The sequence below is a fragment of the Hippocampus zosterae genome, chromosome 17 (assembly GCF_025434085.1).
Source record: "Hippocampus zosterae strain Florida chromosome 17, ASM2543408v3, whole genome shotgun sequence".
Lineage (NCBI taxonomy): Eukaryota > Metazoa > Chordata > Actinopteri > Syngnathiformes > Syngnathidae > Hippocampus > Hippocampus zosterae.
This window is the reverse complement of record NC_067467.1, coordinates 14,808,470-14,829,662: the sequence shown is the minus strand read 5'-3', so window position 1 is coordinate 14,829,662 and position 21,193 is coordinate 14,808,470. Positions and strand designations below refer to the sequence as shown.

General features: G+C 41.1%; 2 protein-coding genes across 3 annotated transcripts in view; one reads left to right on the top strand and one right to left on the bottom strand.

Moving 5' to 3' along the window:
* The first annotated feature begins 1,100 nt into the window (after positions 1 to 1,100).
* On the top strand, positions 1,101 to 19,523 carry rrn3 (RRN3 homolog, RNA polymerase I transcription factor). Its single transcript, XM_052049660.1, has 17 exons — positions 1,101 to 1,458; positions 1,569 to 1,625; positions 1,708 to 1,797; positions 1,893 to 2,022; positions 2,110 to 2,169; positions 3,466 to 3,529; positions 3,657 to 3,726; positions 4,152 to 4,250; positions 8,315 to 8,410; positions 9,260 to 9,383; positions 10,054 to 10,184; positions 11,853 to 11,983; positions 12,099 to 12,286; positions 14,905 to 15,013; positions 15,373 to 15,525; positions 18,258 to 18,342; positions 18,464 to 19,523. Exons 1-17 carry the CDS (start codon positions 1,363 to 1,365, stop codon positions 18,599 to 18,601), a joined length of 1,821 nt encoding a protein of 606 aa, XP_051905620.1. The 5' UTR covers positions 1,101 to 1,362; the 3' UTR covers positions 18,602 to 19,523.
* si:dkeyp-72e1.9 (syntaxin-binding protein 4) overlaps positions 19,188 to 21,193 on the bottom strand; it is a 66,680-nt gene continuing 64,674 nt past the window's right edge. For both annotated transcript variants that reach the window (XM_052049652.1, XM_052049653.1), the window contains one exon: positions 19,188 to 19,696. In XM_052049652.1, coding sequence (XP_051905612.1) covers positions 19,650 to 19,696 — 47 coding nt within the window. In that variant the 3' untranslated portion in view covers positions 19,188 to 19,649. The remainder of the gene's footprint in view (positions 19,697 to 21,193) is intronic.

Below are 21,193 nucleotides of genomic sequence, written 5' to 3'. Positions count from 1 at the left end.
AGCACTCCATTTTGAGTATGTTCAGAAGAATATAAATAAAGCCATATAAATAATAAATATTTGATATGTCTATTTTTTGCATTAGTACTTAATTTTACACATAATATTACGTTATTTTTGGTATTAAATTAATTTAAGCAACAAAAAAACCAAGGAGCCATTTGGGAGCCGAAAGAGCCGGCGCTCTAAAAGGAGCCGGAATTCCCATCACTAGTGCCTCGGCTTTTCAGGTAACATTTCACACATGCGCAGTAGATGGCAATACAAAGTACGGGAAGTCAATGTGTCCAAACAACATACAAATCTATGATGGTTAATACACCACAGTAAGCTTATGTTAAATTTTCAATTATTTACATTTTATATTTGAGCATTATATTCTTTTATGTTAGTTACTTAAATTATATTCTGATTAATACTTTCTGAAACGTTCTTATGTTGCTTGCGTCTGATTGGCTAAAGAGAAGCAGGAAGTGTTTTTGTGACTGAAAGGGGGTGTGTTGTGTTTTCGTTCATCCGTTCGGAGGTCAAGTCAAGTCAAGTCAACAGGATTTATAGAGCACTTTCAAACAGCCATCGCTGCATACAAAGTGCTGTACATGGAGCGATTTAACATATACAATAAACAGTAAGAGGTGCAGACGTTTTTTTCTTTTTCTTTCTCCTTTTTAATAAACTGCATTAAATGATTCCATCTCTCCATCTGTCATTCGTAAAGACGAGCCATCCACTGAAAAACAACGAACCCCTCAACTTACAATATGAATGAACAAAAATCGCTTTTATCATTTTTAGTTTTACAAATTCTACAGATTCTTTACTAACAAAAAAGATTGCCAAGAAAGCATACTCCACCTCTTTATCCACAGCACCACACAAAGTAATTTAAGAAGCTGTAATTGAAATCAAATTAAAGATAAAATGTCATTTGGAAAATCAGATTTTCAATCGACAACACCGGAATTCTAAATTATATTTTCACTCAAACAACCAAACAACAGGGCGTAGTTGTTTAGTATTTATTTAATAGTCATTACATTTCTGTACTGGTGCTATGTCTTTTAAATCCACCAGATGACGCGAATGGCAGCGTTGTGCTTTAGGACACGCTAAAAGCATCAGAAGAAGAAGCTCTCGGATGTGGAGAGGGATTGTCCATGTGGTTGTTTACTTTTATGTAAGACGTTTACCATCGGAATATAGTATATCTTTTCCATAAGCAAGAAATATGATTATTCGCAGGTAAACAGTTTTTGCTTTAGCGATATTCACGAAACCGTGTCATGATTTCTTCCGGCTGCGGTAAAATACGTATTCGAGAAGCTAACCCTGCATCGCTAAGCCTTCATTTATCTCGAAAGCATGGAGATAGAAGATCGAGATTTTCTGAACTCCCCGCCTTTGAAAACGGTCAGATTTGGCGGTAGTGTTGTGGAAACTTTAGCCAAGTATAAACGGGTGAGTGATACGCTTCAACTCAGTGTGGCTTTTGAAATGCCTCTATTTCCTTATTTTCTGATTCTGTCTCTTGGAATGCGTGCGTGATAAACTATTTTTGTTGTGTGAAGGGAGACTTGAGTGACTATGAACTACTGAAGCATCAGCTGGCGGACCCTGAGATTAAGGTAAAGCGTATTCAAGAAGCACTCAAGTCATTGTTATGTTGCCAGTTTGTCACAGCTTCGTGTATGTTCTCTCTCCTCATAGGACGCACAGATTATTACATGGCTACAAGAATTTCGGAATTGTGTCGCTCAGCTCACCAAAGACCATGAACAACTCATCTATACTATCTTAGTCAGTATAGCGCACCTGCATTCATTTAATTCTCTTTGACCTAAGATAGTATAGAAATTATATTGAAACTTGTCCTGTTGTTGTGGATTTTGCAGAGGGTTCCCTGGGTGGGTCGGAGCCAAGCAGTGGTGGAGGAGTACATGGCTTTCCTCAGTAATCTGGTGTCGGCACAGACGGTCTTCCTATGTGCATGTCTCAAAATGATCGTCGCCCACTTTACACCCAGTAGGTTTCTACCTCGTCACACGAGTTTATTTAGTCTAAAACGCCACTGTGTCTTGAGAAATAATCTGTATGTGTGTTTATTTACAGAAAAAGTTGCGATCTGTGAAGGAGGAGTCGAGATCTCAGATTCAGAAGATGACGATGAAAGTATGTGTCCTTTATGATACTTTTCAATGACATTTATTTATGTTTCGGCTTATGACATTATTACTATTATTATTATTTTAGACAACGGAAGCCGCTTTCGTAGATCTCACAAAATTGTTGGGACACAATGTGCTGCAATCAGATAATTAGATGACTAACAAGTATCTGGGACTGCTCTACTACTTGTACGATGACAACAATCGCTTTCAACACAGTTGGGCATGAGAAATGACCGTAAAAGAGCACACCGAGGTTCCAGTGTTGCGCAATGGCACTTGTTCATCGTGTCATCATTCACCGTTTTGGCGGCCACAGCGAATGTCAAAGGCTCACTGTAAAGCACGGGTGCCCATTACGTCGATCACGATCAAGCGGCAGATCGCGGACTGGTCCCAAGTCGATTGCGAGAGGTGTAGAGGAGAAAAAAAACAAACAACCATTTGTGTGTCTTTGTGCATGTTAGTAATATATTTCTTGTGTTAATGTACCCTGCACCCTAATTTGTCCTATCAGTCTCATTTTCACAAAACGTATAAAATAAATAAATAAAAAAAACGAAGCAGGTAAATCTTTAACCAACGGTGGCTCGTGACCTGCGTCACCGGAAGTTGTTTGTGCTCAGCAGTCTGCAATTGCAGCTTGTGATCAGAGCTGTTGCGCTATATCATTTATCATTATTTTTATTCACATATAGAGTTTGTTTCATGTACAGTTCACTGAGGGCGCGGGCAAGAAACAGAAATCTAGAGGCAGAGGGAAGCACTTTAAAATGGTACGTGTGAGCTACGATAGTTAACAGGCTGTAAAAGAACGTCGTATGCCATGCGTGTGTGGTAACGGGTCGATCAAGGGTGGTTAGTTGATCGAAATGTCAATCTTCGGTCCAAAAAGTTTTGGCACCCCTGATGTAAAGGCTGTGTATTAGTGACATTTATTTGTGAGTCCAAAACATGTTAAAAAACAAGACACTGATGAGATTTTATCAGGACACGCCGTAGACGGATTATTTGTAAAAATACAAGTTTTAAATGGAATGGATCCCTATGAAACTCCAAGCTTAACTCATCCTTGTTTGCAATTTCCAAAATTGTCAGTTCGAAGCAGACTCCAAAAACCGCATTTGTTCAACCATTAAAATTGCATTATCAAAGAGAATGAGACATTTTTACCTTAGATTGGTCAATATTTTGTGTAAAAATAACACCGATTCATGTGTACAGTCCAATAGTATAGATTTGAAAAAAAAGCTTCTTCTTTTTTTCCTGACTGAACTTCGCTGTACAATAACTTTTGTAGATCTCCCCAGAAATTTCAACCAGTGCCATCAGGCTTTGCAGCTCATCACCAGATATGTCCCATCGTAAGTCATTTCGTACGTTCTTTTGCCTCTATGTTATTCATTCAGGTTTGAGCAGATTTTGTTGTTGAAAGCTTTGAGCTTGTTACCTCTGGTTTAGTGCTTCATGTTCTGCTCTTCCTTCTCTCAGAACGAGTCACTTTTTGGTGCCTATTTTGCAAGACAGCTTTCCTTTCGTTCAAAAGTCCTCCAGAACTCTGGTAAGAGACTGAAAAATACAATGCATATTTTCTCTCGGCTGATTTAATCGTCCACCGCCATTAGCTCTTTTAGAATGGGCAAAAATGGGCATATTTTTGCCGCTTAATTTAATTTTTAATTTTTATACACGTTACAAAACAAAAAACAAAAACAAGTATTCTAATTCTCTGCAAAATACAGTATTGGAATCAGTCTAAACTCCCCACCACCCACATCCATTTCTGGTCCTATGACGCAGAATTTATTCCTCTTTTTATATTTGGTAACGTAAAGATCACAGTGTACATTTATGTATGATCATTAACCGATTATCTTTTCGAAACAGTTTGCAGAGGTCATTGAAGTCATTTTCTCCTTCAACAACTAACCTTCACTTCCAAAGCCCAAGCCCGTGTGGCAAATTATTATTATTTTCTCTCTGCAGGAATGTTACGTCCACAACCTTCTGACTGTGACTTCGTACCTACCAACCATTCAACGAGACGTGCTCGAGATCATTGTTGGACAGATGCTTAAACTGGATGTAAGCTCTTTAAGTGTTTTATTTTCAGAACGTGTAAAGCCCCTTTTCCTCTTCACTCTACCGACCCAATTTGCCACAGTTGTATTTGGCTTAATTTGGGTTGGTCAACTTATTTACAAAAGCAGAATGCCTCGAGTCCTTGCGGGAAACTGCTTGGATGTCAAGGCACTAGTTTGAAGATAATAGCTCTTCTATAACATAAACCTGCAAGTATGTTGACAAAATACATGTGTAACAACACAAGCAATAAAATGCAAAAATATACTGTCCAAAAACTGTTTATACATTATAACAAAAACTGCAGTACAGTATACAGTACAAGTGTAGTGTATAAAAAAAATCACAACAAAGTACAGCACATACAGTATTTTAGTGTTGATTGTTTTTTCCGTCTTGGGAAAAATTGAGTCTATTTTGGGTTGTTTTGTTGGGTTGTTCTTCGTTTCGATGCCATGATATAAGCCAGGGGTGGGAAAACTACGGCCCGTGGGCCGGATCCGGCACGTTGGTCTTTTTAATCCGCCGAAGATTGGTGCACAATTAAGGTTTGATTGCATTCATTTCGTTTGGACTTGTAACGACAGGTATTTCAACACGAGGTGGTGCAGTTACTTCAAGTTGCAGAGCACAGGGAGGGAGGGGATAGACGAAGAAAGAACGAGAAAGTAATGACCATGGAAGGGAAAGTAATATGTAGAGTATCTGATTAAGCGAAGTGGGTCGCCTGGAGTCGGAAAGACTCAAATCTACGAGACTTCGAAAAACAAGGAAGCGATTCTTACTCAGTCCGATTCTGGCAATTTCCATGCTCAGAGTGAATTGCTTGTGGCTCGAGTAAATGAACATTTCCAAGAATGGTTTGATTGTTATCATGTTAAAAACGTTCTGCAAACTGGACCGCTAATAAGAGTCGGAGAGCAGTCAAATGTGTAGAGCGTGAACAACAGGGGGCTCAGTACACATCCTTGAGGAGAACCGGTGCTGAGTGTGATGGTGGAGGAGAAGGTTACATTATTACTGGCATACAAAGACATTGTGCTATCTTCTTTATTTTCTATTTCTAACTTTTGGCCCGCCCCTCCACAATATTTATTGCTTCTGATTTGGACCCCCGGAAAAATAATTGCCCACCCCTGATCTAAGCGAATAAAGTTAAACTCAACTCAAAAGTTAACCTCAACTCAACTCAATTGTATTTATAGAGCACTTTCAAACAGACATTGCTGCATACAAAGTGCTGTACATGGAGCAATTTAACATTTACAATAAACAGTAAAACAAATCGGTAATAAAGACGGTAGAAAGCACCAAACAGTAAAACCAAGAACAAATCTGAGTCGAATGCCAAAGAATACAAGTGAGTTTTGAGGAGAGTTTTGAAATGCACGGCAATAAAAATTCACTTACACGTCGTCGTTTCGGACCCGATGATAGAAATCGGCAAAGCGAACACGTTTCTTCCGTCGTGACTCCCGTTTTGTGTTGAATGCTTTTTTAAGCTACTGTCGAGCTCTACAGGACGTAAGTGAATAAAGTTAAAATCATTCGCAATTCCAGTAAAACGCACGGCAATAAAAAGTCAGTTAGACGTCGTCGTTTCAAATCCGATGATAGAAAACGGCGAAGTGAACATCTGTCTTCCGTCGTGTCTTCCGTTGCATCGGGTGGGCACGGCATGTATTTAACTCATTCAGTACCAGCCAATTCTAGACCAAGTCTGAAAAGACTCTTTGGGAGTGAATGAGTTAAGCTCCCGCAGCCTTCCGTCTCCATTCGGGTTACGGATAGTGGAACTTCCGCTTAAGTAAGTTCCGGTAAAATGTAATATCGTAGTCAAAATGTTGATGCATAGGTTTTTATTCCGGGTGAAGGAAATTCCTTTACGTAGAATTCCGCAGATGGGAATATTTACTGTATATGTTTCATATCCGTCGTTGTGACCAGTTCTCATTGTTACAGCTGCAGCGGTTTTGAAGGCTCTATATAAATAAAGCTACATTGTATGTATTCCCTTAGGGCGTAGCACCATCTAGTGGATGCACAGTGCAATCATAGCCACAAATGTAGCTTCAATTTGCACCTTACAGTGCGCCCTATATATGAAAACTGTTTTAAAATAGGCGATTCATTGAAGATGCGCCTTATAATCTGAAGCGCCTTATAGTGCAAAAAATACGGTAAATATGGTCCCGGATGAAGAGGCTCATTTTATAATCTGATATGACCAGAGTAGTGAGGCAGAGGAGGTAGAAATATTTTGGGGATATCGGGCAACGCTCCTCAATATCGTTATTTTATGCGTCTATTCATATGGATTTCAACCGCTAGCTCCAAAGTAAAAACATTCATGATATGACGCAGCCTCACACTACTCAGCTATTTGGTTTGATACAGAAACACTCCACAAGTGCTGTTATGTTTCAGGACCTCGATTTGTCCTATATAGATCTGCTTTATACGTATCAGCCGGCATCAGCGTGGAGGACGCCATTATCTACCTCCTCCACTCAGTGCTGCTACACCTGGAGAAGGCTGGGAGCACTGTGAGAATCATGTTCTTGGATTTCTCCAGTGCCTTCAACACGATCCAGCCCAACTTACTAGGATACAAACTGCAGAACGCCGGAGTGGACCACCACCTCACAGCATGGATTACAGACTACCTCACAAACCGGTAGCAGTACGTGAGGGTACAGAGCCGTGAGTTGGACAGGCTTCTCTGCAGCACTGGAGCACCGCAGGGGACTGTTCTGGCTCCATTCCTGTTCATCCTCTCCACCTCAGACTTCAGACACACCACTCCAAACTGCCACCTTCAGAAGTTCTCCGATGACTCTCCGATTGTAGGCCTCATTACAGAAGGACATGAAGGACTTTGTGGACTGGTGCCAGCAGAATCACCTCCAGATCAACCCCAGGAAAACTAAGGAGTTGGTTGTGGATTTCTGCAGGAAACAGTCCTCACCAGCACCGATGAACATCCAGGGTATGGACATAGAGAGGGTGACCTCCTACAAGTACCTAGACGTTCTTCTAAACAATAAACTGGACTGATCTACCAACACGGACGCCCTGATTAGGAAAGGACAGAGCCAACTCTTCCTACTCAGGAAACTGAGGTCTTTTGGGTTCAGGGGTCACTCCTTAAGACTTTCTAGAACTCGGTGGTGGCTTCGGCCATCCATTATGGCATTGTCTGCTGGTCAGGCAGCATCTCGGCTCGGGACAGAGAGAGACTGGAGCGACTGGTCAGGAGGGCTAGTTCTGTCCTGGACTGCTCCCTAGACACTCTAGAGGAGGTGGGTAACGGGAGGATGCTAGCTAAGCTAAAAGCTATGATGGATAGTCCCTCCCACCCCCTCCAGCCTGCCCTGACAGCACTAGGTAGCTCCTTCAGCCAGAGACTGCTACACCCGTGCTGCAAGGAGAGATACCGCCGCTCATTCCTGCCGACTGCTGTCAGGCTGCTGAATATAAAATGTGTTATCCTATATTTATATTGCACTTAATTGAACTGTGTACATTGAAACTGTAACATTATTTTGTGAACGCAAACACTTTGTATTATTTCTTCTTTCTACCCACAATCTTGCTGCTGTAGACTGTAAATGTCCACAGTGTGAGACAAATAAAGAATCAGAATCATCTTTATTGGCCAAGTATATAGAACACACAAGGAATTTGTCTCCTGTATAACACGCTGCATTAGCATTATCATAAACAAAGACATGACAAATAAGTATGGAAGGACATTTCGTAATGTAAGTGAACCGTAGTGCGGTGGTACCACCCAGTGACAACTGTGAGACAATGCGCAAAGTATCAAGGAGAGCGAAAGTGATCAGTGGTAGGATATCTTATTTGCGTATTTGGCTTTTAAATCTTGGTGTAATTCTATTTCGGTGTTCAACTAAATAGTTTTTGTAAAGATTTCAACTTCAATCATTGTATTTCATAAGCAAATTAGAGGGGCACCTCCTGTGGCTTCAGAATGTTAATAACCATTGATGTCATAGTTGTATGGGAACTGTAACACAAGAACAAACTATTATCTCCTGTCTTAGGTAAGTGCATCCCGCTCAGATATTGAAGAGGCCGAAGAGAACTTGTCACAAAGCCAGCAGGCAGGCAACTGTACTGAAGAGGCCCTCTTTGACATGGTACGTAAGATCCCCACCCCCACCCCTAACCCCCACCATCATAGTCATCATATAGAATTTTTAAAATACGCAGCTTTGTACGCAGTGATGATGACAATGACCAACTCCTGGTGCCGATATGATGCAATATGATCCAATTCACTCATATGATCCAATTCACTCATACATACATTTATAAATTGCCATGTTGGAGAAATAAATGAACACAAATTCAGTTTTTTTTTCTGACATGGCTCTGAAATCTGTGATATTTATTATTTTTTAATAGTCTTGGTGTCAGGTGTCCAGATAACTCCGGACAAAATTGGATTCCACAAACGTAGGCACAAACAAGAGATTTGACAAAAAAATATTTATTTCTGAAAGAATGCAAGACCGACAAAGTACCAAAAAAGGACGCTGGGAACAAAGAACCAAGAAAAAGTGAAACAAATAAAAACGCTTGCAAAAGGTAAAGAATGAGAAAAAACGTAAATTGCTTGGCAAGAACTACATACATAAAAAGATACTTTGAACAAACTGAGAAAAAACGTAAATTGCTTGGCAAGAACTACATACATAAAAAGATACTTTGAACAAACTGAGAAAAAACGTAAATTGCTTGGCAAGAACTACATACATAAAAAGATACTTTGAACAAACTGGCAAGAACTTCTGTGAACTTCGGGTGGACTGACACGCTCTCATAGTAGCCTACTGCTAATATAGAAACCAAACTGATTGGGAGATTCTGACGAGTTCAAGGAGATCAACGACAAGTTTGGGGATGTCGGTGCACCACAGCACCCTGGTTTGGAATCACTCGTGTTGTCAGTTAAAAAAGTGTGTGTGTGCGTGTGTGTGTGTTAGGATGAGGACCTGCCGACAGGTCAGCCCCCCAGTTTGGGAGTCATGGCACACCCGGTGGCCGAGAGGCTCGATTCGCTCATGACCATGTTGTTGGCGTACATCAAGGACCTCTGCCATGTCAACGGTAGCCAATTACATCATAATGTTATTGTCTTTAAACGACAGTGAAACCTCTACTTACGAAATGTTCAAGTTACGAAACGCCTCAAGAGGAAAATATTGCCTCTTGTTACGAAAAATATTTCAAGATACGAAATGTAAAAATAGTTTTAGAAAAAGTGCTCACCAGTCCGGCGATCGCTCACTGTGCTGATGTTTGCCTTAGACATTTTCAAAGGATTCTTAAAAGCCGACAAAAGCAAACGTCCTTGGATCAGTTCTTTTCAAAACCACTTCTGAGAGAGAACATGAACTAAAGAGGACAAAAAACGATGAGGACGCAGTTAAAGGTTAAATGACCATCGTTTTTATTCTTTGTTTTTTACACAATGGACAACTCTCATTTATTGTGCAATAATCTAATTGTAACATGTATTTGTTACATATTTTAATGCATTTTTATGCTTTGTAAAACATGTCAGAATTTTGGGGGGCTTGGAACAGATTCTGGCATTTACATGGAAACGCGTCTCTACTTAAAATATTTTCCAGTTAAGAAATTTCTTCCAGAACATATTAATTTCGTAAGTGGGAGGTACCACTGTACTGGTTTGACCAATAGGAATCATCAGAATACACTTGCTTAATTGGCTGATTTCATTCAAATGTATTCATATCGTTGTCCTCACTTCAAGGTGCTCTGCATACAGACAGAACCAAGGAACTGTACCGGGACTTGTTGGATGTGTTTGACAAGCTCATCTTACCCACACATGCCTCGTGTCACATCCAGTACATGCTCTTTTACCTCTGCAGCTTCAGACTGGTGAGTCTCCCCTTCATCCTCTGCTATAAACCTTTACAAATGAATTTATAAGATAACGACCATCAATGCTCACCTGCTCTCTGGGTTTGGTTATGTGTCATTCGCAAGCTGAGCTTAGGCACTGTTATGTCACTTTCAGTCGGTAGCAAGTGGCAGTACAAGGCAAAATGGCATACTCCCTAGTTAGATTAAAACAGGTGAAGTTTTCTACTTTATTCACATTTGACAATCTCAGTATTATTCAGAAAAACATGTTTAGACTAGTGGGGGCGGGGTCATAGAATATGTTGAAAAGAAACATTTTGACTTGACTTTCCCTTTTAAGAAACAACTAGATCAGCGGTGCGCAACTTTTTTCAACCACCATCATGAGTAACATTGGAATAAATTAGCAAAGGCGCCGCCGGAGCAGGTTCAAAGGGAGGCCAGGTCGCAAGAAGTGTGCCGCCGGAACAGAATCAGAGGGCAACCATCGGGCTTGCGCCGCCGGAACAGGATTGTGTTCTTTAAAGCTCTTTGTTACAGCTGCAGCTGTTGTGAAAGCGCTTTATAAATAAAGATGTTTTGTATTGCAAAAGAAGTAGAGGGAGATGGATGAATGGGCGGAGTCGGGTCTAGTTAGTAAGGGAGTGCAGTCGAACAAGTAGCGATGGGTCAAAACAATTGATCCGTGAGGATTGCTTTTGGGAAAGAAAATCTTCCACCATGACGAGGCAGATGGAGTCTGCGCAAAAGTAACAAGCAGCCATCAAAAGAGGCTCCATGTGCACGAACTTCGTCCGCGTTATGCAAAAGCCACAGCGCAGCAAAAGTGCCTTCGCAAAAGCGAGCGATGAGAAACCAGAATGCGACAGACATTTCATTGCTTCATGTTGTATCACACACAGAAAAAAAAGCATAAGTTGCAGGGTGAAGGGGGGACACACATGCATGAAATTGCCGACACTTGCAAACATACACGTGCACACACTCACTGAAGTCATTGTTTCATAGTTAATTTCATCAGTTCAATTGAGTGCAGATAAATATTTTTGCTCTCAAAAGCCCCTTTGTGCTGTTGTTTATGTTGTTTTTGTAGAAGGAAAATCTTATTTAGTTGAATTGATTTAATGAGTGGTGCCCTACCTGAAATTATTATAATAATTATTATAATTATTGCTTGAAATGCATGCTTTTACAAAAAGGTCTTTTTCTCTGTTCTTTCCTCAGAAACTTGAAATCTGATGAAATGTAGCTATTTTCTAGAACCCAATAATCCATGGGCATTGCAAATCAGTCAAAATCCAGTAAAACGGCTGTGATTGAGGGCTTTGCTCCAGCGGAAATGGGTGGGATTCAATGAGTTAAACATACTGTGGGAAAATTGAAAACTGCACCTATTAAGCAATGACTAAATTAAATGATGTATTACACATAGCAGTTATCTAAAACCTTCTTTGCCGTCTGCACTGTGTCAATCGTGGGACTTGTCTGCAGTTCCACCATGGTGGACGTTAGTTACCCTGTTTGTGTGCTTGGCAGCGGAACAGCCCCTGGACTCAATACGCAGCTTTTCAGAACAGTTTTTTATTGTTTTGTTTTGTTTTTTGATAAAGTGAGTGTCTTGAAAATCCCCACACATTGTAAGTTTGATGTAGGAATATTTATTTATAATTTTGTGTCTTTAAGGCCCTAGCTGAGGCTTTCCTGGAGCACTTGTGGAAGATTCTGCAGAGTCCATCACAGCCTGCTGTCCTCCGCCAGGCTGCAGCGGGGTACATGGGAAGCTTCCTTGCCAGAGCCAAGTTCATTCCTGTGCTGTAAGCTTAGTCACAACTTCGGTTTCGTGACTGTTATAACAATAGTTGATGTTATTCATTTCTTGTTTGAAGGAAGTTTTACGTTTCTAATTGAGTGTGCACCTTCTCTCCCCAGCACGGTGCGAGCGTGTTTGGATCTGCTCATCTCGTGGATTCACCGCTATATTGATGGCCAGGACAGTAAAGGTGGGCAGGCCTGCTGCGACATCAGCCTGCACGGACCATTCTACACTGCCTGCCAGGCTATCTTTTACACATTGATTTTCAGACATGGAGCCATTCTGGCGGGCAACATGAAGAAAGGTACACATCCCTGCACTCGTCCCGAGGTGTGAATGTGAGCATGGGTGGTTGTTTGTCTCCTGTGCCCTGCGTTTGGCTGGCAACCAGTTCAGGGTGTCCCCTGCCTAATGCCCAAAGACAGCTGGGATAGGCTCCAGCATGCCCCACACGACCCTTGTGAGTATAAAGCGGTTCATAAAATGGATGGGTGGATGGAAATAATTGCTGGATTGATTGGTTTTAGCATGTCGGACAATGTTAAAGTGGCCCTTCCATCCTTCGATTTTTCTGTATGCGCCCTTTGTAGGAAAAGATTTTGACACCCCTTCCTAACAATTTGTTCCACATAATCAATACAATTCTAAATGATCAAGAAACTTATTATTACGCACTTTCCTTGTAGAATTTTGCATGCTCAGTCAGAATAATCCACTGTTCACCTTTTTTTTGCAGGTTGCCCTGAATAATAAAAATCAACAAAAGTTGCTCATTTGCCTATAGATGCCACAAGATGGCAAGCACTACTGTTGTCCAAACGGAACTCCTAAACTTACTTCCATATCCCTCAAAAGGGGTTTCTCACTCTACTCATTAACAGCGTTCGTACGGGTCCGTAAAGTTCATAAAAATCAATTAAAAAAAAGAAGTTGTAAAATTATGTTCTTAATTGTCCATAATTTTTAGGGAAATCTTCTAAAATCCATAATAATTAACCTGCGGTGTTCATTTCATTTGTGTATGTCATTTTCCCCACCCTTTCAATTCATAGTTCAGTCGGAACATGCAGGACATGGGACCCACTCTGCTTTTTTCCGCCGTCTCTGATTAGTTCCGACGATGATCACGTGATCACTTCGGGTCATTCCGGGAAACAATAGATTGACGCCATCCTGGGGCAGTGAATGGATGGTTTGGTTGCCTGCTCGGCAAACAATGACCGTATTTTCTGGAAAAATCTACTCATCGAATTTATCGATCTCAACAAGTGACAGACAAATATGTAACGTTGCCACTCGAGCGAAGCGCACCTCAGCAGTCAATAGTCCGATGCTCTCCGCTGTGTGTAGGTGATATGAGGGAAAATAATAGGGTTATGTAGTGACTTCTATATACTGTACATAATTCACCACCAACTGCAAACTAGGGATGTGAATCTCAGCACTGAGGACGATTCGATACACATCTCGATCCACTGCCAGCGATGCGATACTTAAACGATACATGGAATTTTCTGGCGATACGATGCGATACGTTTCACCGTCGTCACGATGTGATACGATTCGATACACATTAAGTTCAAATCAATGCGATCCGATACGATACAATGCAATTTGTTGCGATATTGTGCAATTAAACATGATGCAAATAAGCAAAGAAAAAAAAGCTTTTAAAAAGATGGAATTCAGTATGGTATTACAAAAAGGATACCACTTTATTCCTTATAAACAGTAGAACTTGTAAAACAACTTATTTAAGCCCTTTCACAATTGGGTTTTGTGCAAAGAAAATGTAAACAATTTGGCACCTGAGACTCACAGCTGTTGTTATAGTGTAAACACAAACAGAGTATTCTCACTGAGTGTCTTATATGAAATATAATATATATATATATATATATATATATATATATATGAATCTAGCGCAAGATGTCCACCCATCCACTGTAAGTGCAACTCTTTGCGCACTGTTCAGCGACACAGTAATCTCACTTCTCACTTTGTTGTACACATCAGGAATATGTTTGTAAGTGAACACAGACTTGTCTGGTATTTTATACCTGGGTTCCAAAACGTGCACGAGCTGTCTGAAACCCTCGTTGTCCACCACGCTAAGGCTGGAGGTCTTTGCATATGAAATAAGCAGTGGCCTTAGTTATAGCCATTGCGCGGTCACAGTGAGTTGCAAGGGGACTCCCAAAATAAGAGGCAATTTTTTTCTGATCCTGACCTGGTTTACCAAGAGTTTCTCCGGTGTCCGACGAGGAACTGGGCGGGGAAGCGGGAGGGAAACTTGTCGGTGATCTGGTGCCATCGTTTTAAGTGGGTCTGCATATTTGTGGTGCTGCCGTTGTATGGCTTCTTAGTGCGACATTCCTTGCAAATTACGGAGGTTTTATCAAGCTTTCCGTCTTTCTTTTCGAAGCTTTCTTTTTACTGTTGTGTTTATTGAAAAATAACTTGAAGTTTTGTATTTTCTCAATTTAAATCTTTCTTTGTGTGTTTTATTTCAGAATTAATTGAAAAGTTGTTTTCATTTTTCTACCTGTGAATACAGGTAGCAAAGTGAACATTTGACATACAGTATGTCAAATAAAAGCTGAAGTGATTGCCCCGAAAAATAAAGATGTGCCCTTCCTTTGGCAGCAATGATTTGAACACCAGCTCAGTGATATGTGGCTTTCTGTTCAGCCCGTGTATTGCTGAGCGGGCATTAAATCCACCGTGTATCCCCCCCGCTGAATGGAGAAAAAGTCCTTAAAGATGGCTAATTTGGTCCACAAAAGTCATTAAAAGGTCCATAAATAGAAGAGTGGGAACCCTGATTAATGTTTAATGTTCTGACCCCCCCAATCCGTGCACACACACACGAAATCTGACCACACTCTAGTCTCATCTAGTAATGGTGTGTGTCTGCGTCAGGCTTGGAGTACCTGCAAAGTTTGAACCTGGAGAGGGTGGTCATGTGTCAAATGAACCCGCTTAAAGTGTGTCTCCCTGCGGTCACAAACATGTTTGCAGCCATCACCAGGTAACCACTCAGCACACATAAGACAAGTGTTACTGCACGAGCCGAGTTGTTTTAGTGTCACTCAAGAGTAATTGTATCTAGCTTATTGCTCTCTGCTTCTAGATATATAAACAACTTACTAGTGCAACCCTGCAAGGACTTCCTTTACGTACATAGCGTAAGGCAATAGAGAGACGGGAGACAAGCAAAGTGTTTTCAGAGCTGTTCCGAGACTGTACCTGATTGCACTCTCAGTTCGTTCTCCTTGCGACAAAAGATAACTCTGCTTAACTCTGAGCCTCTCTTTGTGTTTTAAGGTTTGTCTTAAGGGTCTGATTGCTTGCTGGACCTGACAGTCGCTGTGTTTGTGCTTGCTTCAGGAAATATCAGGTGGTGTTCTGCTACACCATTATCGAGAGAAACAGCCGCTACATGCTGCCCGTGGTGCACAGCTCAGCTGGAGGCGACAGCGTGACCACGAACACCAACCCCCTGGACAGCTTCTTTCCCTTTGACCCCTACCTGCTGAAAAGGTACATGACTGCACATCACATCATCTGATTCCGGTGCTCCGAAACCTTTTCACTACAGAGACCAAATAGGAAATGTGTCAGATGGAATGCGTGAAAGCACACCATGTATTGCCAATGTTAATACAATGGCCACATGTGGACCCAGTTTGAGTTTTCCCTTAAAATCAATCACAAAATGTTAGCACGTGGTACTGTTCTACACAACTGCGAACCACAAACATTCATAAGCATAACGTGAAATCAAATGGCGCATGTTGTTAAGACCTCTTTGACAGTGTATGTTTATCAATACGGGATCATCCATCATGCTACTAAATATTACAGTGTTTCAAGGAAAAACCTTGAAGTAGTGAATTCCAAAATTCCCATATGAATTTAAATGACAGACACCAACCAGAAGTCACTCTCTCTCTTCATATATAGATGTACCAAATACACTATTACCGTATTGGCCCGAATATAAGACTGTGTTTTTTGTATTGAAATAAGACTGAAAAAATAGGGGTTGTTTTATATTCGGGGTCTCGACATTATACACATTCACAATGCTAGATAGTGCCAGATATCATTGAAGCGAATGCTGAATTTGACTTCGCAGGCCAAAGTGAACCCCTGCCATGAAGAATAAAAATAAAAATAGCGGTAGCACGAAGAAGAAAAATAAAAAATCGCACTAAGAAGGAAAAGAGAAGAAAATAATAGAAGAGAAAACAGAAAATGGAGGAATGTAGTGAGAATCTCGAGAAAAGTGGGTCGAAGATCGTCCAGGTTAACGGGCAGCTTAGGAGAAGTTATGATGTAATTTACATTTCAAAAACCAGAAGCCATTCATTTACGAATGTGATTGAACTTTAGATTTGAATGAGGCAAAACAACATGCCTTTTCTCTCAAATATATTGTTATTAGAGCTGTCAAACGATTAAAATATTTAATCTACGGTAATTAAAAATGAAACTGTCATAATTAACTCAAATGAACTAAAAAAATATTCGTAATCACGCTTTTTTTATCGTTTCTGAATTTCCTTTTATATTTTTTTGTCCTATTTTTCCCCATTTTAATGCTCTCATCAACATGGAATCATGAATCAGTTTTCTATGTGCAAAATGCAAATATTTACTGAAATAACTTTCGATTTTCAATTTTACATGAACATTTTTCACTTGGAGCAGTTATTCACACAATCTCTCACACAATATTACTGTCCATCAACAACAGTGAAACAAATATTTTGTCACACAGCAGCTCCTTTAACAGCTCTTTTTATGGAATCAAAACGGCAATATAACATTATAAAGTGCACATCTAAAGTAAACTAGTACTCAGCCTATAGTGGATTTAAACCATGGTTGCATACTTCGTTTTTCTCAAGTTTGCTTTGAACACAGCAGTCAGGCTATGTTGATTGTGTTGGTCCTTCGTGCGTGGAAGTCTCTCTAAGGTTTTGTGTAGACATCATTTCGGATGACTACACTTGGTTCGATGACAACACTGGAGACGTTTTATTTTCAGTGTGGTCGCTACCACTGCACCGCTAAACTCTCGGCGTGCATCAGCGCACAGTCGCTGTCAGACGAACACAGAGAAGCTCCACCCGCTTTATTTATATGGACACAGAACACTGTAACCTTCCACACAAAATAGTTCCAAACAAGTAACAATGGCGTCAGTGGCATACATCGAATTCAACGTAATGCCTGCTCTTTATTCACCAGAGGCTCATCAACCTAGTCTCTTTATTTCTCTCCCGAAACAGTGTCTTCTGCGCTACATACAATCTCTGTTCACAGCTTGTAATGGAGGCTCTCGCTGGCAATCCGTAGTGGAGTCGTTAGATGGAATGCGAATGATTTCAGCTTGAGTCGAGCTGTGGACAATGTTAATAATAATAATAATAATAATACATTTTATTTGTGGGCGCCTTTCTAGAAACTCAAGGACACCTTACAACAAGCAGTTAAAATCACGAGTACAATGTTAAAAAACTACATCAAATAAGATAAGAAAAAATACAACAAAATAAATAAATAAAACAATGGCTTTATGGTCTGAGTGGATAGGCTTGTCGAAACAGATGTGTTTTGAGGCGGGATTTGAAATGTGTTAATGAGGCTGTATTACGAAGGTCAGCGGGGAGTGAGTTCCATAGCTGGGGAGCAGAGCGACTGAAGGCTCTATTTCCCATGGTGACGAGGCGAGCAGGGGGGACAGAGAGGAGGACAGAGGAGGAGGAACGAAGAGAGCGGACAGGCGTAGGAATATGGATGAGGTCAGATAGGTATGGAGGGGCTAGGTCATGAATGTTGACAGGCTTTAATTGTTATAATCATTTGTTTCAGATGTACTGTAATTATTTTCTCTATAAAAAATTATTTGGTGTTCAAAAGTATTTTTTCAAACTTGAGTCTTGAAAAAGAGGGGGTCATCTTATCTTCAAGGCCGTTTTATACACGGGCCAATACAGTAATTCAGTCACATCATAAATAAATAATTCATTTCGATACGAAACACAGTTGACAAATTAACAAACCCAACAAAAGAAGTGATTTCAGTCTTTGGAATATTTACACGCACACTGACCAGCTCATAATGATGAAGTGTTGATTTGAATGGAATAACATTTCACAACTGACGGAAGAGCCCAGAAGCAAGACTTGTGTTCATTTCCACAACTTAAAAAGCATCTTTGTGTGTTTATTGAACCCGGATGCAACATTTGTCTTGTGCGCAGGTCTGGGAAGTTCATTGAGCCCCTCTATCAGGCATGGGAGGAGCCAGCAGACTCGGAGCTGATCGCCAATAAAACAGTCCACCAGGTATGATGACTGGAGGATCAGATCAACATGCTCCCAAAGATTAACAATTGGAAGAAAAAAAAACAACCACAACGGATGATGATGATGACGATGAACACAGTCACCGCTGTTTCTTTGTCAGGGCTCGAAAGAGGATGACTTCGACTTCCTGTGTGGAGAGACGCCCCAGGGTGATGGCATTGTCGGAATGACACCCAACTCCTTGGACTCAAACCCCAGTATCGGCTCACCCACCGTCTCTTTCCAGAGACATTGCTAGTGCTGCATCACCGACTCTTGGCTGGACCAGGCCGTACTATTATTCAAGGACAAATGACTTGTTTTGGTTTTAAAATGGTGTATGTATGCAAGTCTCCCACTGCTATTGCATCCGAAGAAGTCATTAAGGTAAAAAAAAAATATGCACAAAACGATGGCCTTGTTTTTGGAGTAATAGACTTCTGATTTGTATATGAATCATCAGACAGTCCAGTTCTCAGTTATTCCTTTATTATAAAACTGTTAACAGAAAGAATATGAGGCCACAACAAAGATTCAGTCTGGTTGAATGACAGGAAAATGACAATATCGGTTTCTACTTTATGTGCATTGTTCATAGAAATAGCCAGAAGCATGATGGAAGGCTGTTGAGACTCTTGACGACCAACAACACGATTACACAACAGGAGCTATGTCAGCGATTTCCTTATTGTACAACAATGTCACCTCACCACATACCGTGATGTTGACTGAACAAACGATGCCCTTGTTGGTCTTGTGTACCAACGCTAACGCTTGCGCCGCTCCAATTCACATGGGGAGAAAGATGTAAAACAATGGGACAGGGGGGGGTCAAGGTTTTAGTACTTTTTCTTAGCTGGTCATAACAGAGGAAGCAGATGAGGCCGTGCTATTATGGAGTCTCATGGATTTCGATTGTCCTTTACATGCGATGGGATGTGTTTGTTGAAAGGGTAGAAAATAGGTCAGAAAGAAATATTGAGTCTGTAACATCTGTTTGTTGGGGTCATGCTTCAACATAAGTTTAAACAAGATGTCCATCAAAAGTCCGGAGAAGGGGAGATGCATCAAGTTTTGGTTGAGTCCATCTGCAGAAGCCATACTGGAAACTAAGGATGTCTAATTGGATGGATACTTGTGAGCTTTGGCATTAAATGATTGCGTTCCGTCTGGCACTAGGACTCGTGTGTCTGAAATCAATTTTTACTTTGAGAAGGTGAGTGGCACAGCAAGTGTCCGGGTGGTTTGGGGCGTCTGATTACACAACTTTATTCTTGATCACGTTCTTCCTCGGTCGGCCTTTCGGTTCACATGTCGTGAGGGTTGACATCTGGGTCGACTTCCTCCTCTGTCACTGGTTGCAGGTCAGTCAGTAGAAAATGAGAAAACAAGTTTAATGCGAGATCAAGAAAGGAAGACAAGAGGTTGCAATATCTTGGGATGAGCACGAAATGGACAAATACATTTTGGCAAGTATAAGTGTTAAGTATGTTGTTGAAAGAAAACATTTTGATTGTAGCAATGCAAATTCTTGCTACATGATCGTCATTTACCATTTTGCTTTTTTAAGTGCAGCCCGAAAAGTTCCTTTTTTTGTTTACTTGTTTATTTAAGATGGAATCCACTTTATAGCACCAATCGCTAATAATTGTATTAAATTAATTGTGTTGTCAGGTCTAAGCTTGGCGTGACCTCATTTTATTTTGAAATGACAGGATGTGCCTCTCTCGAGATAATGTCTTCTCAATGAGGAAGAGGAAGAGGCAACCTGGGAACAGGGACTGAACTGTTCAAGTGTCACCCCAATGCAGAAAAGAGACAAACTGCAGCCGTCTTTTTAGTAGCCTTTACCGCACGAGGGTCAAACTCGAGGTGAAGCGGACAGACAGATCTGGACTGTCCCACGAAAGCAAATCATATGTCAACTTCCGTGACCCTTGCTAAAATCTGTCCAAAAAAATAATTTTCATGTGTAATGAATAAATGTTCAGATTTTGCAATATATTATAATACCCTTTTTACACTCACTTGAACAATAATTGAACAAACAAAATGGAAACATTTTCTTCCCCTTTTTTTCGTCACACTTCTGCTTTTAAATTAGATCATACTTCCATAACTCTTCAGGTCCCTAAACAATATTAAAGTTCCAAAGCATGTTTAATTGCTTTGAGAGTCATAATTATGAGCGGGCGGCCCGGTAGTCCAGTGGTTGGCATGTCGACTTCACAGTGTAGCAATTCCAGCTCCCGCCTCCCTGTGTGTGTGGAGTTTGCATGTTCTCCCTGGGCCTGCGTGGCAAAACATGCATGGCAGGCTGATTGAACACACTAAATTGTCCCTAGGTGTGAGAGTGAGTGCGCATGGTTGTTCGTCTCTGTGTGCCCTGCGATTGGCTGGCAATTGGTTCAGGGTGTACCCCGCCTACTGCCCGAAGACGGCAGGGATAGGCTCCAGCACCTTCCGCGACCCGAGTGAGGATTAAGCGGTTCGGAAAATGGATGGATGGATGGATTTAGATGATCTGGGCTGACAGATACGAAACAAAAAAATGACGATGTTGTTAACGTTTATTTGCTTAAAAAGGAGGTGGTCCAGTGGTTTGCGCGTCAACCTCACAGTGCAGAGGTCATGGGTTTGATCTCTGGCCTTCCCGTGTGGAGTTTGCTTGCATGGGTTTTCTCCGGGTACTCCGGTTTCCTCCCACATTCCAAAAACATGCATGGCATGCTGATGGAACACTCTAAAGGGGTGTTCACACGGCAACTTTCTGCTTGGCTCTCGACGAAGACGGACGCTTGTTTTGCTCTGTTCCCCTGTCCCCCCCTTGCCTTCTGTGGCCTTTAGGCAC